Source organism: Pelodiscus sinensis, chromosome 15 (assembly GCF_049634645.1).
Source record: "Pelodiscus sinensis isolate JC-2024 chromosome 15, ASM4963464v1, whole genome shotgun sequence".
Taxonomy (NCBI): Eukaryota; Metazoa; Chordata; order Testudines; family Trionychidae; genus Pelodiscus; species Pelodiscus sinensis.
The window spans coordinates 38,437,516-38,456,822 of record NC_134725.1 but is presented as its reverse complement, the minus strand read 5'-3'; the positions used below and the strand labels follow the sequence as shown (position 1 = coordinate 38,456,822).

The 19,307-nt window shown below is 42.0% G+C and overlaps 1 protein-coding gene across 7 annotated transcripts in view; it reads right to left on the bottom strand.

Annotated features, from left to right (window-relative positions):
* GRK3 (G protein-coupled receptor kinase 3) overlaps positions 1 to 10,792 on the bottom strand; it is a 196,940-nt gene extending 186,148 nt beyond the window's left edge. For 6 of the 7 annotated variants that reach the window (XR_012896033.1, XM_075898873.1, XM_075898875.1 and 3 more), the window contains exon 1: positions 10,407 to 10,792. Coding sequence is in view for 5 of the 7 variants with exons in the window: in XM_075898873.1 (XP_075754988.1) it covers positions 10,407 to 10,519 (113 nt within the window). In the remaining 2 variants the exon portion in view is untranslated. The remainder of the gene's footprint in view (positions 1 to 10,406) is intronic. The other variant, XM_075898872.1, reaches the window with a different exon arrangement.
* Positions 10,793 to 19,307: the final 8,515 nt, after the last annotated feature.

Genomic DNA, 19,307 nt, shown 5'->3' with positions numbered 1-19,307 from the left:
CGCATGTGCCCTGGGGCTGGGGCCACCCGAGCGCCATGCACCAGGCGCCAGTGCGTGTTGCGCGCCTGGGGCCGGCGCCTCCAGTGCACCGCGCGCCGGGGGCAGGCCCAGCCCAGGTTGTCGGCGGGCACACACAAATGCCCCGGCGGGCGCCATAGCACCCGCAGGCACTGCATTGGGGACCACTGAGTTAGAGGATGAGACAAGACAAGAAACTTCTATGTTTGTAACAGAGCAAAAAAAGAAAAAAAAATGCCTGGATAGATGTAGCTTATGCTTGCTTCATTATTACACTCTTTGTGTTTGTCTACTGAGAGCAAGAGTGATTTTTATAAAAACTGAACTAGAATGGTCTCAAAGTCCAGAGATGCTTTACAGCTGTTTCCAAAGTACCATTCCTTAAATTCATATTGGTTCTGGTTGTTCATTTTGCTGGATCATTGTACAGTTAATCCATTATTAATGGTACATAATGTAAATCCCTTTTCTCAGAATGGCCAAACCATTGCTAAGTAGTGTGCAAACATGTATTTAGTCACTTAATAGCTTTTTGCCAGTACCTGCAATAGGACTATTCAGCTCCCTGTCTGCTCTGAATTATGACTACAAATCATCTGCTCCTACCTCTCATCAGAATTTTCAAGCTTTTGCCAATAATAGAAATGCTCTATTATCCTTTTGCTCATTTGGCTATGACCAAAAAAAAATCCAAAATGTACATGAGAGAAAATAACGTTTGCTTCTGAAACTTCTGAAGGAAAAACTGTTCTAAAAAACATAAAACCTCTTTGGTTAATTTCCCTTTTTACTCCTAGATCTCTCATCTCTACATATAGAATAACTGTGAATCAAATACTGGCAGTTTCACTATTTGTTCATAAAGGGAGAATCTCACTTTTTCTTCCCAATTTATGCCCCAGTCCTGCAAACTAATCCATATTTTCAGATACCCATTCAGTTACCAACATCAGTCCACCCATGAAGATCCAACTGCAGAATTGGGAACTTTAATGGAAAAACAATGTAAAATAAAATATACTGCACTTGTTCTGGAGATAAGAGCTTTGTTGACCCAGGGACAGAGTGGGAAGGAGGAAATAGAAGGGAGAAAGAAAGGCAGATGAGGGGAGATACAGAAAGAAGTGTCATCACTTTTGTTGTGATGCTGTTCAAAAACTTTTTAAACAGCTCTCCTTCAGCATTTTGTCAGCTTATTTTTTTCTTCTCTTTCATGCAAAATGTTAAAATTTAACAAATTTAGTAAATAATTATTTGAAGGTGTATTACGCAAACTCAATAATAACCATGCTTGCAGCCAATAATAGCAAATAAACTCGGTGGGGGGAAAAGTTTAAGTCTTGGCATGGAGCTTTGAATTGTATTCTGCCTACAATATGGTTGTTTCCTCAAAAACAGGAATGCCCCTCAAATTTTCACTGTAATAAACTCACTTCATTTTTCGCCAATTTTATCTTAGTAAAATAAGATTGTGGCAACAGGTATACCAGCAGTTTCATTCAAATGACAGACTGCAACACAGAAGCAAAACATTTGCATTATTTCTTAGAGAGATAATGTCAGTGGAATAGCATGCTGTCACAAGACAATGGCTGCTTGTTGCAGATAACTACTACAATTATGTATTGCTTTTATAAAAGAACATTGTAATGAGGCAAAGACCTTTTTTCCTGAAAACTAGAATCCAGTTATCCCATGTCACTGTTCTGTTCCAAAGACCTTCTTTCTGTTCTAACAAATGATTGAGGATGCAGATATTGTCAGTACCCATGACTGACAGCAATACGGTAGAATAACAGTTGCTTGAATCCTAACATTTGAAAGCTGTGTTTGTTCAATTGGTATAGCACAAAAACAGAGAAATCAGAAATATATTTGCATAAATATTTGGTCTCAAAATTGTAACGCAAAGAAAACTTTACTGTTCAGTAGGCTTTTTTAATTAACGTCTTAACTTTTCAGCAGGGATCCTAGAATCCATTTGCCACAGAAAAATGCAGAATTTGTATCTTTATAGAAAATCATCAGTTTTTACATTTTGTTGTGAAAAAATAGCAATATCCCTTAGAAGTAGTAATGTTAAAAGTAGGTTAACTTACTAATTGAGTAGCCAACAGAATTTGTAACGACTACTTGATTAATCGATAAGGGAAGAACCAGTTCAGTCCTGGCTCGCACTGGAACCAATCCCTGTTGTGGCTCTGCAATGCAAAAGGCAAGGGAGGAGCAGGCTCTAACTGCCATTTAAATTGCAGTGCTGCAGTAAGGTTTGGTCCCAGAGCCAGCCAGAACTGAGAAGGGCTCCCTACCCAGCCAGCAGCAGTCCCTGTCTGTGGGGGTCCACAGCAGGGAGTTGGGACCTCCTCACAAATGGGCTGATGTCAGAGCAGCCTCTGCCTATGGCAAGTGTGATCCCCTTTGCGGCAACCTCCTCTGCCTCCCCTACAAACTGCTGTCTCTGATAGAGGCAGCAGCAAGTGGGGACAGACAGCACTGCAGAGACAGTGCTGGGGGAAACAGACTGTTAAGATGGCTCCCCCCAGCACTGGCTTCTGCTTCCCTTCTCCCCTTGCTGCCTCTGATACAAAGTCAATGGCAGGAGAGGGACAGAATGCAAGTAGTTCACTTGACTACCCGGTAAGTCTAGGCTTATTGGGTAGTCAACCAGTCGACTACTTGCTTACATCCCTACATGGAATCCTAATTATCTGATTGAATAAGGACCAGGGCCAGAGAAGATAATGAAAAATTCGGATAATCAGGAGAATAGGTGAGACTCAGGCTATCAGCTCTGGGCAGTCAGGCTCAGGGTGTCATCTTAGAAAATGTAAATGTATCAATAAAACACTGTTCAGCTGATACCTGTATATATTGTGGCTATGGTAACTAAAGTTCAGAGTTTCATTTTAATCACAGGAAAAACATGGATTTTGGGGGCTTTTTAGCATGGAAACTAAGATTCCTGTTTTTTAATAAAGGAAGGTATCAGCTATGCATGACTAATGTACATTATTTAAAATTTTACCAGTATATCAGTGACGTACAAGAGTATAAATGCTCCTGACATAATGTGCACTTTTTAATTAAAGGGATCTACAAAAGCCCAGAACCCACTATGAAGACATCTGATACTAGGAAAGTTGTGAAAACTTCCTATTGATTGAAGATATCTCTGTTTTCAATTTAAAAGTTTTTATGGTAATTAGTTCCCAACCATTTAAAGCACCTTCAGATCAATCTTTGCTCTCATTTACACCTATGCCTCCTTTCATCCTCTTCCCACCTGCTAAGCCTCGTTAAGTGCCTTTTCTCTGCCACCACTTATACCTGCAACCAATGTTCCCCTTAATTTTTCCATTCATCTGCAGAATAATTTTTTTGTATACACTGATGCATGTGAGGATGTACTCCACCAGTAAAAACATGCTGCTTGCTTTGGGAACTCTGCTCATCAGCTGAGCTGCATTTGAATCACTGCTCATGACTGCCTGAGCACAAAGCTTACAGGAAACACTGTCAGCAACTTGCGCCCTCTCTTTGTAAAGTTTCTTATTTTCTTCAAACCATGATGGCTTAGATGAGAGTTGCTAATGCTTAAATTAACAACACAAATAATTTGCAAGGAAGATGTTCAGTACATATAATTGAATTAAAGTAATCCTCAATCTCACTTCCTTTTTCCTTCCTACAGCTTGTTAAATTCTATAGTTGCACCTGACTTCAATTTAGGCCTCAATTCTGCAAAGAGGTGTGCACATGAGCAATCTCATTGAAGTCACCTGCTTAAGTCTTTGCAGAATCAGCGCACTAGGCTACAAGCTTTTTAGAGCAAAGGCATTGTCTATCCAAATTTGTATAGCACTTTCCACAATGGAACTCACCACTCAATTCCACACTAGAGCATCCAAACTCTACCATAATACAAACAGCACTGGAATAATAATCACCTTAAAACACACTTATTCAATGAAGTCTCCAAATCATGTTTTTTTCCTACATGTCACCATCATCAAAGCTTCCACTGGCATTAGATATATGGTGTATCTACAGAGCATATCTATCTACAGAGCATCATCAACAGCTGACACTGAACAAAATAATGTATTTAACCATCATGTGGAAGAATGTAAAACTACAAACATTTTGCATAAGGTCTCCAGAAGTTTGATGAATATTAATGGACAAATTCTATCTCTGACATACACAAATATTATAAGTTAGTATTAATGTTTACGTACCCCAAGAAAAACATATGCCCCTAAATCTGTCCAGTAAAAAAAAGGTTACTGGACTTTAAAAACGACTAGCAAGCTTTTAATTGTGCAATTTTTACATCTCCACTGGTATCCTGTTAATTCTTTAAAGATCTTATAGTTAAAACTGCATAAATCCATGAATATCTGCTGGTATCCGCAGACATGGATACCCACAGCTCATTTCTGCAGATACAGATATAGATACAAATTTTGAATCTAGAACCCTGCAAATGTGCAGATATCTGCTTTATATCCATGAGTATCAACATCTACAGATGTGGATGCAGATACCTGTGATTCATTTTTGCAGATATAGATGCACAGGGCTTGATGAATGGCGGCGAAAGCCGCTCGCCAGCCCCATACTGCACATGTACAAGACCTGCATTGCACATGCGCGTGCCGCAAAAGAACGGGGTGCCTGGATGAAATCTACTTACCACGGGCGACTAGATTCAATACTTTGTCAAGCCCTGCAGATGCGGATACCAATTTTGTATCGACACAGGCTCCACTTATAGACTCTCAGACTTTTGGGGTTTCCTTGGTATTCTCATTGCAAAACTTAGAATTCAAAGCCGTCTAGAAAGTTCTCGTAACCTGTTTTATGTTACACAGGCAGTCCCCAGGTTATGTACAAGATAGGGACTGTAGGTTTGTTCTTAAGTTGAATTTGTATGTAAGTCGGAACTGGTACATATTGTAGGGGAAACTCTAGCCAAACATTTCTCCAGAGCTCAGTTTTATTCTCCCACACCTCACTTCCCTCAGTCCTTTATTCTCAAGCTGAGGTATCTGCTGAGAAAAGCCGCTCCGCGTCTCCCTGGTCTGCTGGGGGGGCGGGAGCACTAGCTTCGCGTCTCTCTGGTCTGGTGGGGGGAAGCAGCTAGTGCGGGGTTGCCTCACCCCATTTGTAAGTAGGGATCCGATGTAAGTCGGATCCATGTAACCCGGGGACTGCCTGTATTTCATATTTTTATGTAGAATGGTAGAGATGTGCAGAGAACCAAAGCAGTTCCATATGACATAGATATTGATCAGTAACAAAACTATACATATAAAATTTTCCAGGTAAACTTTTACTTGTTGCATAATGCATAGAATAAAGGAGAGAAGTCTGATGTTTTTTAAATCCAAGAAGCAAAATGTCTTTGAAGACAAGAATAGCTAAGAATAGCAAGAGATTTTACTAGTATTTCACAGAACATGCATAATTTGGGAATCTGGTTTTAGAGGAAAATATGGTGTTGCCATTAAAGGGAAAAAGAAAGGGGACAGCAATGTTGGAATCTGCATACACACAAGTGGAGCACATTGCAAGATCAGGTTCTGTATTAGTTGAATAGTCATACAACATATTCAGTCTACTATTTCCTAAGAAACATCTCTCCCATATCCCACTGCTGTGGTCTCAAATTTCTGTGGTCCAGCAGAAAATGGCTCTGCAGATCACAAGTTTAAGGATCAAGTTATTTAAACTAGGCTTTAAACTAGGTTCGACACAGACAGGTGACGAAAGCCCATGGGTAAGTGAAGAACATGCAGACTTGGGAAATAGGTCGGAAATGGGAGAGAGTGTGGGCTATAATAGCAGAGAGAAAGGAGGGACAAGGCAGAACGGTGAGGCAAGATCAAATCAGTATCTTAGATGCCTATATACAAATGCAAGAAGTACAGGTAATAAGCAGGAAGAACTGGAAGTGCTAATAAATATATACAACTATGACATCGTTGGCATCACAGAGACTTGGTGGGATAATACACATGATTAGAATATTGGTATAGAAGGGAACAGCTTACTCAGGAAGGACAGGCGGGGAAAAAAGGGAGGAGGTGTTGCCTTATATATTAAAAATGTACACAGTTGGGCTGAGGTAGAGATGGACATAGGAGATGTACATGTTAAGAGTCTCTGGGTTAGGCTAAAAGGGGTAAAAAACAACGGTGATGTCATGCTAGGGGTCTACTACAGGCCACCTACCCAGGCGGAAGAGGTGGATGAGGCTTTTTTTAAACAACTAACAAAATCATCCAAAGCACAGGACTTAGTGGTGATGGAGAACTTCAACTATCCAGATCTATGTTGGGAAACGAATACAGAGGGGCAAAGACTATCCAATAAGTTCCTGGACTGCATTGAAGACAATTTTTTATTTCAGAAGGTTGAAAAAGTTACTAGGGGGAAGCTGTTCAAGAATTGATTTTAACAATAGGGAGGAACTGGTTGAGAATTTGAATGTGGAAGGCAGCTTGAGTGAAAGTGATCATCAAATCAGAGAGTTCATGATTCTAAGGTATGGTAGAAGGGAAAATGGCAAATTAGAGACAATGGATTTCAAGAAGGCAGATTTTGGTAAGCTCAGAGAGCTGGTAGGTAAGGTTGCATGGGAAGCAAGACAGGGGGAAAACAACTGAAGAGAGTTGGAAGTTTTTCAAAGGGACATTGTTAAGGGCTCAAAAGCAAGCTATTCCACTGTGTAGGAAAGATCGAAAATATGGCAAAAGATCACCTTGGATCAACCAGGAAATCTTGCATGATCTAAAAATCAAAAAAGGAGTCATATGAAAAATGGAAACTAGGACAAATTACAGAAGTCTTATGATACAGGAATGCCTAACATAGTGAATGCTAGTGGGAAGGGGATAGGTTTAGAAGATAAACTAAAAAAAAACAAGTTTAAAAAACACTTAGAAAAGCTAGATGTCTGCAAGTCACCAGGACCTGATGAAATGCATCCTAGGATATTTAAGGAGCTGAGAGAGGAGGTATCTGAGCCTTTAGCTATGATCTTTGGAAAATCATGGAAGACAGGAGAGATTCCAGAAGATTGGAAAAGGGAAAATATAGCGTCCATCTATAAAAAGGGAAATAAAAACAACCCAGGAAACTGCAGACCAGTCAGTTTAGCTTCTGTGCCAGGAAAGATAATGGAGCAAGTAATTAAGAAAATCATCTGTAAACACTTAGAAGATAATAAGGTGATAGGGAACAGTCAGCATGGATTTGTAAAGAACAAATCATGTCAAACCAATCTGACAGCTTTCTTTGATAGGATAATGAGTCTTGTGGACAAGGGAGAAGTGGTGGATGTGATATATCGAGACTTTAGTAAGCATTAGATATGGTTTCGCATGATATTCTTATCAATAAATTAGGCAAATACAACTTAGATGAGGCTACTATAAAGTGGGTACATAACTGGCTGGATAACCGTTCCCAGAGAGTAGTTATTAACAGTTCACAATCCTGCTGGAAAGGAGTAACAAGTGGTGTTCCACAGTGGTCTGTTTTGGGACCGGTTCTGTTCAATATCTTAATCAACGACTTAGATGTCGGCATAGAGAGTACGCTTATTAAGTTTGCAGTTGATACCAAGCTTGAAGGGGTTCCAGCTGCTCTGAGGATAGGGTCATAATTCAAAATGATCGGGACAAATTGGAGTAATGGTCTGAGGTAAACAGGATGAAGTTTAATAAGGGCAAATGCAAAGTGCTCCATTTATGAAGGAACAATCAGTTTCACACAGATAGAATGGAAAGTGACGGTCTAGGAAAGAGTATGGTAGAAAGGAATCTAAGGGTTATAGTGGACCACAAGCTAAATATGAGTCAACAGTGTGACGCTGTTGCAAAAAAAGCCAACATGATTCTGGGATGCATTAACAAGTATGTTGTGAGCAAGACACGAGAAGTCATTCTTCCGCTTTACTCTGCACTGATTAGGTCTCAATTGCAGTATTGTGTCCAGTTCTGGGCACCACATTTCAAGAAAGATGTGGAGAAATTGGAGAAAGTTCAGAGAAGAGCAACAAGAATTATTAAAGGTCTAGAGAACATGACCTACAAAGAAAGACAGAAAGAATTGGGCTTGTTTAGTTTGGAAAAGAGAAGATTGAGGGGGAACATGACAGCAGTTTTCGGGTATCTAAAAGGGTATCACAAGGAGGAGGGAGAAAACTTGTTCTTCCTGGCCTCTGAGGATGGAACAAGAAGCAATGGGCTTAAACTGGAGCAAGGAAGGTTTAGGTTGGACATTAGGAAAAATGGTTAATCACTGTGGTTGTGGAATCTGCATCTCTGGAGATATATAAAGAGTAGGTTAGATAAATGTCTATCAGGGATGGTCTAGACAGTACTGGGTCCTGCCATAAGAGCAGGGCACTGGATTCAATGACCTCTCAAGGTCCCTTCCAGTCCTAGCATTCTATGATTCTATGGTTAGATTATGCCCAAAGTGCATTACATTGCCAATTAGTTTTTCAGCCAGTTACATAGACACTAAAATCAAATAAATGCCTAGAAAATTCTTTTGAAATCGAATGCTTATATTTGCCAAAAAATGTCCCCAGATAGTGCTTTAAATAAATGCTTCAATGTAGACTCACTAATTATTATACTCACAATAGAGCAGTAGTGAGTTATTGTGTAATAACTTGGCACACCAGAAAGGATCTGTTTCTTTTTTTAAATTTAGCTCTCAATCTGGAATATTATCAGTGGACTCACATCTTCTCAGCCATGTGCTATGTTCATCAAAAGCTATCTAAGATGCTTCTCTCCAGGTCTCCATCTTCCATGTACAGTGTAATTAGAATGCAAGCTGTGTTCCTGTTCCTACTTAGACTGTCTAGAACTAGATTAATATTGTATCTTGTCTCATCACTGCCACAGCGGAGAGGTAACAAATAATAACGATGTCTCTTTTAACATTTAAATTATCTGCTTTTATTCCCCTTTTGGGATTTTGTGTGGGTAGGATTCGCTATTTAGTTAACAGACTGCTATGTCCTGTATCTGGGTCTCTGAGTGCCTCCCACCACCTTTACCTGCCATTTGCAGGAACTGGAGTTCACTGCCTGGCAAAATTCTGTTACCCCAAGATCCTGGAGTATTATTTTTTCCTTTTTGGAAGAGCAAGTAAAATGACATTTGTTTTCTCATCATCACAGTAGGTCAAGATCACAGTCTAAGTGGCAAGCAGGTTTTATGGATGGACTCAAACTGAATATGCACTTTTTCAAGGCTGTTAAATCCTTGCACTCTGACACAATCCATGCCTGCATTCCCTCCTTCATCTCCTCACACCTTAAGGTTGGGTCAGGGAACCTATTTTGGGTTGGGGGCCACTGACCCACAGAAAAATCAGTTGGGAGGCACACACAAGTGAGAAGCAAAAACCAAACCAAACCAAAATCACACCCTCACGTACGTGCCCCCCAACTGAGAATAACAAAGACCCTCCCCACATTCCCCTCACACACTAGAGCATAGGGACACCCAGATTAGTAGATTTTGTGAGTTCCAGTCCAGCAGTGGAGCAGGAGGAGAGACTAGAGCACCAGTGCAGGCTCCCCAATGCTGGAAGGGAACCCTAAACCCTAAACAAATTGCAGGCAAGCAGGGGGCCACATCCTGTTCTCATGCCTTAGGGTCCCCACCCCTAGTACACCTAGTACACATCCTCCACAGGCACCACCGAGTTATATCTTCTGCATACCAACCCCCATAGCTGAAAGCAAATAGGCTTTCTTTCGCGCTGTGGTGTCCAACTGCTAGCCACTAGCCACATGTGGCTATCTATCCAGTTGAGTGTGATAAGTTCGCTTCAGAACTGGTTGGACACAAGGGCTTTAACACATGCCACCCTCTGTCTCACATATGGCTTGTGCCCACCACAAGCCTGGGGCAGTGAGTACATCCCAGAAAGCCTGCAAACGAGTGGAGAAGTGCATCCCCTGGAGAAGGGGAGAGGACTCAACAGCTATTTCCCTGGAAAACTCTGGTCTAAGAAGACCCTGCTGCCAGGGGTCTCAGAGCCTGAGACAAGTGGCCTTGAAGTCCCAGCCCATGGGCTCTGCCAGATCGATTGGCTCTGTGTACCAGGCAGATGGGTAGCAGGACCTGGAGGGATGGGGAGCAGAGCCACCCAGCCGGGCCATATAGTGCCAGCCAGTGCCCCGGGGCCTCTCCCCAGGGACTGGAGGTGCCTGCTCTGCCAGGGCCAGCCTGCTGGCGCGGGGCGCGGGGTTCCAGCTCCCCTGGCTCTCCCCAGCAAGGGGGATCCCAAGGCGCAAAGCCCAGCGCGGGTCTCCGACGTGCCCGGGGAGGATCCGGGCTCGGCGCGGGCGGTACCTGGGCTCCGGCAGGCTGATCTTCTTGCTGGCCCGCGCCGCCGGGGTGCTCTTGCTCTTCTCCATCGCCATCAGGTAGCTGACATCGGCCAGCACCGCCTCCAGGTCCGCCATGTTCCCCGCCGGCCGGCGCCGGGCTGCGGAGGGAGGCGACCCCGGCCCTGGCCCGGAGGGGACTCGCGCCCCGGCTCCAACGGCCGGCGGGGGAGGGGCCTCAGGCCCGGCTCCCCTCAGCCCGGCCCGCCTCGCGCCGCCTCACGGGCTGGGCAGCCGCGGCCGCCCGCAGGCGCTGCCCGGAGCCATGCGGCGTCCCGCGCGGGCGGAGCAGCCGCTGCGAGCGCTACCGGCGCCTGCCGCCCGCCCCGCCGGCCCCCATCCCGCTCGGCTGCCGCCCAGCTCGGGCGGGGGGCGCCCTGGCCGCGGAGTCACCGCTCGCCCGCCCCAGCCCAGCGGCCTCGGCTCGTGCCGCGGGGCGCCGCACTCCCCGCAGCCAGGCAGCCCCTCCGCGACCCTCCCGCCGCTCCGCCCGCAGCTCTGCACGAAGCCCAGCCACACTGCGGGGGGACGGGGCCTTTTTTAAAAGGCGGGCTGCTGGGGCAGTGCTTGTGGGGGGAGGGTTATCCTCCGCCTGTTGGCTGCCAGCGCTTGGGCGGCTGGTCTAGTCACGGAAAACCTGTGATGTGAGGGACTGCCTCTCCGGGGGGATAAAACCGTGGCTCCTGCAAAAATCTGGACCTGGACTTTCTCAGCCGTGGGCTTCACTTGCTGCATTCTGGATGCAGAAAATAGTCGTTTGCTACCCCTGTAGAGAGGGGTATGGTGTGGGAGGATAGCCTCTAGACTTCTCCACCCACTTCTTTTTCCTGTGATTGCTTTTGAGGGTTCACCCTTTTCTCTCCACTCTGTGCATCTGAGGAAGTGAGTTTTGCCCAGGAAAGTGCATGATACTCTGTATGTATATATACATTTTGTCAGACTCTTACGGTGCTACAGAACTACTCCTTTTTAAAAAATTACAGACTGAAAAGGTCTATAAAATATAAAGGGCTAGAAAACATGAGCTATGAGGGAAGATTGAAACAATGGGGCTTGTTTAGTTTAGAAAAGAGAAGAGTTTTCAAGTACCTAAAAAGGTGTTTCAAGGAGGAGGGAGAAAAAATGTTCTTTTTGACCTCTGATGATGGGACAAGAAGCAATGGGCTTAAATTGCAGCAAGGAATGTTTAGGTTGGACATTAGGGAAAACTTCCTGTCATAGTGGTTAAACACTGGACTAAATTTTCTAGGGAGGTTGTGAAATCTCCATCACTGGAGATATTTAAGACCAGATTACAGTACATAGGTATCTGTCAGAGATGATGTGGATGGTGTTCGGTCCTGCCATGAAAGCAGGGGACTGGACTTGATTAGCTCTCTAGGTCCCTTCTAGTTCTATGATTCTAAGACTAACACAGCTACCTCTTTGAGAATCTAGACTATGATTACTTGCATCTACTGGCAGCTAAATAAAAAAAAGCTTACTCTGAAATACAGGGGAGAAACTAGACTTACCTCATTAGGATAAAAATTTTAACACAAATAGAGAATTGAAGTCATAGTCCCCTTTATGTACATCCAGTACTTTTGTATTAATATATATTATGCAAATGCCAAAGGAAAACATTTAAATCATGTTCTTTGCTATTCCTTAGTTTATGATGAGTAAAGAGTGATGTATAAAGTTTTCCATCAATCACAAAAGATTTTTGTTTTGTTTTTGTGTTTTCATAGAAGTCTCGGAATATCAAGTCTTGGCTTCCCAAGATTTTGCTGAAAGGCATAAAAAGGAATGGAATACCAACAATACAATAGATTCATTTCACCTAGGCTCTTCAAGGATGAAGGCTTCATTTTCATACATCCGATTGCAGGATTGGGGCCTAACACACAATGGCACTAAACATCTTTTCCTAGAACTTAGAGCTAGGAAGACTGCAACTCAAGTTTCAGTCTATTGTGATGCCAATATTCCACTACTCCTGTAGTCCTCCTACCAAAAAGTCAAGACCAAATATTTCTAATGTTAGTTTTTAAAAAAAGACAGAAAAATTCCTTGAGACTGTCTTAGATATCATAATAAAGCAATAATGGATACAAACGTAATGCAGTTTTTGTTTGGTTGATTTTGCTTTACAGCTCACCAGGGATAAAATCTGTTCTAAGGTACCCATGTGGAAATCCCACTGAAGTGAATGAAATTTTAAACATACAAATCCAAAGACAGAATTTGACCTTGTGTAGTGTACATTATTCTGTGCAATGAGCACATTATGTTTGCATTAGTAAGCATGACTTTAAAGGTCTGCTGGCGGTATATATATAAAGCTCAAATATAAAATTGCATTCATTTTTGTTTTGTTTTATGTAAATGAAATATCCTTTTTTAATGAAAAAAGATTCATTGCATATTGAAATTAAGAATGTTAAGGACTAGTCGACATCCGATAAGCAAATGCTTATCAGATAGTTGACTAGTCAGCCTCCCCGCCTTCTCTATCAGATAGAAGCAGCAAAGGAAGGGGGAAAGGGAGTACTTCAAAGGAGCAGTGCCACACAACTGATCCCTGGATCAGCTGTGCGACGCTGCCCCTTTGAAACACCGTACGGAGCCCAGGATCAGCTGGGAAAATGCTGTGAGGAACCTGCGGTCAGCTGGAGAATTCCCAGCTGACCCTGGGCTCAATGCTGCACTTCCACTTTGAAATGCACAAGAGCCCCCACTGGGGTCTCTTGTACATTTCAAAGCAGCCCAGAGGCAGATGGACTTCCTGCTGGCCCAAGCTGCAGGGGCTTTTGTACATTTCAAAGGAGGAATGCGGAAGTGCATATCAACTAGTCAAGTAGTCGATGGAAATTCCATTGACTACTCAACAAGTAAATAGTTAACATCCCTAATTGAAATACATGCATTTCTGGAATTTTTACATCGAAATAAATGTACAAAGTGAGAATTAAATAATTGTACATTGAAAGAAACTACATTTTTATTTTTATCAACAATGTGAGTTTCCAACATGTTTACACATTTATACATATTCAAACATTGAAATAAACACTTTATATATGGAGCTTCTCATCTGTGTGCATTGTTAAAATGTAGAGGCACCCTACTTCAGTTAAGGAGATACGCAGTTTTCAAATATAGTATAACTTTGTTCCTTTTAAGCTACATTTCTCCAAATGTGTCAGCCAACTAGCTAACTTGAAAGGCTTTTGAAGCTTTAAATTAAGCTGGCTTTGAGTTCTTTATAGGTGGCCCCTTGTTCACTGCTTCTGTGTAAAATTAATGATCTGATTAAAGCTAGGTTAAATGTGCATCAGATGATTTTAATGGTCTATTTAATGTAGATACAATTTTAAAAGTAGGCTTTTTATTTTCCTAGGTCCATTGAGCTGGCACTGAAAGTTGGATCTGGTGAATACTGTAATTTGTTTCCCATAAATCCTCAGATTCAAACTAAGCCCAGCTTTTTCTTCTAGTCTAAAAGGATACTAAACTCCAAGGCTACGTCTACACTGGCACCCTTTTCCGGAAATGCTTAAAACAGAACAGTTTTTCCATTAAAAGTATTTCCGGAAAAGCGCATCTACTTTGGCAGGATGCTTTTCTGGAAAAGCACTTTTTCCGGAAAAGCGTCCGTGCCAATGTAGACACACTTTTCCGCAAAAAAGCCCCGATCAAAAAAGCCCCGATCGCGAAAATGATGATTGGGGCTTTTTTGCGGAAAAAAAATCTGTACTGTCTACACTGGTCCTTTTCCAGAACAGTTTTCCGGAAAAGGACTTTTGCCCGAACGGGAGCAGCATAGTTTTTCCGGAAAAGAACTGATGATTTTACAATAGATCGTCAGTGCTTCTCTGGAAATTCAAGGGGCCAGTGTAGACAGCTGGCAAGTTATTCCGGAAAAGCGACATTTTCCGGAATAAGTGGCCAGTGTAGACACAGCCCAAGAGGCTCTGGGAGACAGACCCATAGTCTCCTATAGACACCCACCTAACCTTAAGATGATTCTTACCAACAACCACAGGACATTCCACACTAATACCAACCCTGGTACCTTCCCTTGCAACAAACCCCGTTGCCAGCTTTGTCCACATATTGACTCTGCTGATACCATTATTAGACCTAGCCAATTGAGTTATAAGATCAAGAACACATATTCCTACTCATTCAGAAATATAATTTATGCTATCATGTGCCAAAAGTGTCCGTCTGCTATGTACATTGGACAAACGTCTCAGACACTTCGCCAAAGAATCAATGCCCACAAAACAGATATTAGACAGGATCACAAAGAAAAAACAGTTTCTTGCCATTTCAACCAGAAAAGACATTGTCTCAACGACTTGATTACCTGCATCCTGCTTCAAAGACCTTTTCAGACCACACTTGAAAGAGAATCCTCTGAACTGTCATTCATGCTTAAATTTGACACTTTATGTCTAAGTTTAAACAAAGACTCTAATTATCTTACCTATTACAAAGATAGCTTCCCCAGTTATCACCTCTAATATCATTAGCTCACAGACATTTACCTTCCCCCCCCCCCCCCCATCCCCCTTCTGTTCTGAAATTTGATTTGTCCTTTTCATATGTGTTCATTTTTTTTAATTGTATCCTTTGGTATATATGGTTGTGACAATTTTCTTCCACTATTTGATCTGAGGAAGTGGGTCTGGCCCACGAAAGCTCATCACCTAATAAACCATCTTGTTAGTCTTTAAAGTGCTACATAGTCCTGTTTTTTGTTTCAGCTATACCAGACTAATAGGGCTACATCTCTATCACTATTCTAAAGTCTATGTTATTGACTTAACATGCTGGGGTTGGGGGAAGCTTTGTTTGTTTGGGTTGTTAAAGGGTAACAAGCCATTATACCAGGTAAAATTCAAAAACAAATCTGGATACCAGCAGTTGTGTGTTACATATAAATGTGCTTCTCGGGATTGCTCCTGAAAGGTGCTGAGCACTCTTGCCCCAGTCCAGCAAACAGCCAAAACACTTACATAACCATTGTCTTCAGTTGGAGTGCTCACCTGCATGAATCATCTGCAGGGCCTAATTAGGTAAAGTTAGTCAAATGAGAGGACTTACTCCAATTTATCAGCCATCATGGGCTTTTTTCCAGACCTTATCTACAATTTTATGGAGAATATTTGATTGCCTAGGGGTATTACACTGATTCTTTCCAGGCAAATAATTAAGTCCTATCTACTTCATCACTGGCCCCCTTTTTCCATACATCATTTCATTCATCCAGTGTTACCACAGGACATGGAGATATTCAGAGAATCTGTTTTTGTCATCTGAAATCCAGTGAGCAAGAGAAATTACTGGCAGTAATGAATTTGACATAACTAACCTGGCTTGAGACTAAGGATGTTAAAATGCAGTTAATTGACGAGTTAACTAGTCGATAGAATTTCCATCGACTAGTCAGCTAGACGATAGGCCCTTCCGTATTCCTCCTTTGAGGCTGGGGCTCTTGTACATTTCAAAGGAGGAATGTGGAACTCCACGTACAGCCCAGGGCCAGTGGGAAGTCAGGTGCCTGCTTTGAAATGCATAAGAGTCCCCAGTGGGGGCTCTTGTGCATTTGAAAGCCATGGAGCCCAGGGTCAGCGAGGAACTCACAGTCCCCCGCTGATCCCTGGGCTCCATGCTACATTGCATGCTGCTAGGAGACCGGGGTCAGCTGGGTTCTGTGTGGCACTTCCCTGGAACCCAGGGTCAGCTGGGGACTCCCCAGCTGATCCCAGGTGGTGGGAAAATACCGCGGGGAGCCCGGGGTCAGCTGAGGTAGGCGACCCCGGGCTCCATGACTGTCCCTTTGAATCACCTCAAAGGCAGCATTTTAAAGGGGCAGCCCTAGAGCCCGTGGTCAGCTGAGTTCTATTCAGCTGACCCCAGGCTCCCTGCAGCATTTCCACGGAACCCGGGATAAGCTGGGGAGTCCCCAGCTGACCCTGGGTTCCACTGCCGCCCAGCTGATCCCAGGTTCTGGGGAAATGCCACGCGGAACCCAGGATCAGCTGAAGAGTCCCCAGCTGATCCCAGGCTCCACAGCTGCCCCTGTGAATGGCACATAGGCAGCATTTTAAAGGCACAGCTGCCACACAGCTGATCCGCTGATCAGCCGTGCAGCGACTACCCCTTTGAAAAGCTGCCTGGGGGTTTCAAAGTGGCAGCACTGCTGTGCTACTTTGAAGTACCCTCCCACCCCCTTTGCTTCCTCTATTTTATAGAGGAAGCAAAGGGGGGGATATCGACTAGTCAGCTAATCAAAATACTATCCAATGTCAACTAGTCTTTTACATCCTTATTTAAGACTGTTGTTAAACATCAGAAACCCCCATAATAATATATAGAAAAAACAAATATCAACCTATTAATATCTGCATAATAATACTACTTTACAAAAGCTTTTATGTAAAGAAAAAATCTTTAAAATTATTCTGATTATGATAATGGATAACAATACCACTTAGGGCTCATAATCTCCTTTTGTATTCTCAGATGGTGTTTTTTGTAATTATTATCTAGAGATCATTGAAGTGCACACTTTAAAAAGTTCTTTATGAAAATTTGTGGAAAGTTACTTTTGGTAATAGCTAATGATAAAAACCAGTTAAACTTGTTTTCTTTTGAATGTGTTCAGATTTTATTAATGCTTTCTTTTACAAAGCAGTAAGCAGAACATAATACATTTTATTGTAAGATAAATTTTGCACAATCCTTGTGCAAAAAGGGTTTTTTGCGCATAAAGGAAACGTCCATGCTGCTTGTTTTTGTGCAAAAACCCCTAGTGTAAAAACGGATTGGAAGAGAGTATGCAAATGAAGCACGAGAAAGTGCTAATCCGCGCTTCATTTGCATTGCCTCTTCCGGCAACACTCGTAGTATAGACGTAGCCTTAAGCTATGTCTACACTGCACTGTAGTTCAAAATAAGATATGCAATTTGATCTAACAAATTATGTATCTTATTTCGATCTTATTTCAAAAGACCTTATTTCATAATTTGGTGCTGTCTACAAAATACCAAATTTCAAAATAACCCACTATTTCAAAACATCCCTTACGCCTTGTGGTTTAAATAAATGAGGTTTAAATAACAGGCTTGCTGTGAAGACGCGGGATAGTTATTTCAGGATACCCCAGTATTCCAAAATAGCGTTGCAGTGTAGACGTAGCCTAAGAGAAACAAGTGTGTTTACTTTTTCAAGAAATAATGCTCCCTGCTTTTTATTCATGTCACCTGAACATGAAAACAGGCATTCCCAGGCACTTTTGTTGCAGGCATTGAAAGATATTTACATGCCAGATATACTAAACATTCATATGACCTGTGTGCTTCAGCCAGTATCCCAGAGGACATGTTTTCATGTTGATGATGCTCATTAAAAACATAGTGTGATAATTAAATTTGTGATTGAATTCCTTGGGGGGGAGAATTATATATCTCCTGCTCTGTGTTTTACCTGCATTCTGCCATATAGTTCATGGTATAGCAGTCTCGGATGATTACCCAGCACATGTTGTTCATGTTAAGAACACTTTCACTATAAATTTGACAAAGTACAAAGAAGGCATCAATGGGAGATTTCTAAAGATATCTACAGCATTTACCCAAGGTTTAAGAATCTGATGTGCCGTCCAATATCTAAGGGACAAAGCGTGGAACATGCTTTTGGAAATCTTAAAAGAGCAATTCTCTAATGTGTTGGCCCACTGCAGAAACTGAACCACCAAAAAGGAAAATAAGCCCTCTGCTGATAGCATCCGACTCACATGATGAAAATGAACATGCTTTGGTTCGCACTGCTTTGGATGGTTATCGAGTAAAACCCATTAGCAGCATGGATACATGTCCTCTGGAATGATGATTGAAGTGTGAAGGGACAGACGAATCTTTAACACATTTGGCACATACAGATTTTGCAGTGATGGCTACAACAATGCCATGCAAACACCTGTTTTCACTTCCAGGTGGCATTGTAAACAAGAAGCAGGAAGCATTATTTCCTGCAAATGTAAACAAACTTGTTTGAGTGGACAAAAATAACTGAGTGGACTTGTAGACTGAAGTTTTACATTGTTTTATTTTAATGCATTTATTTTTTGTTACAGTTCTTGTGCAAGAAGCCTGTAGATGTAGCCCAGCTCTAATTTACATTTCTTAAATGTCTTTTAAGAGCCAGTAAGCTGTGAAAGTATTGGTAATGCTGCTAGACAATATTGACCTACTGTGGTATGGCAAATTCTCTGGTTCGGCACTGGTAAGGTCCCAAGGGTGCTAGACTAGAGATGTTCAACCTATACTTCTTTTGGTTTTTACAGTGAAAATATTTATTGTTAAAAATAGAAAGCATTTTACACTTCATATTCTGTATTAAAATATTTGAAAAGTAGAATATATCCAAAATATTTAAATAAGTGCTATTCTATTATCATTTAATGATCTAATGAAACACACTATTTAGCATGATTAATTTTTTAAATCTAGAATTCAGCATGTGAGAATAGAGTTAGTGCATCTACAGATTATAAGTAAATCCCTATTATCCCTATTAAGGTCTATGTCTAATTTTGATATTAAGTATGCATGCAACACAAATTTCTGCCTCTTTGGGGGAAAACTTCTGTAGATGATGGAAGTTGGTCTAATAAAAGATACAGTCTCACCCAGGTCTCTTGAATAAAATAGTTGATGAAGTAAATGCAGATTTCATCCAAATAAATTCAGATTACATACTGTGAAACTAAGGTGCAGCTGGATAAAGTCAATGGGGCATTATAATGGGAAATCATGCCTCCAAAATCTGTTAAAATTCATAGAGGATGTCAACAAGCATGTGAACAAT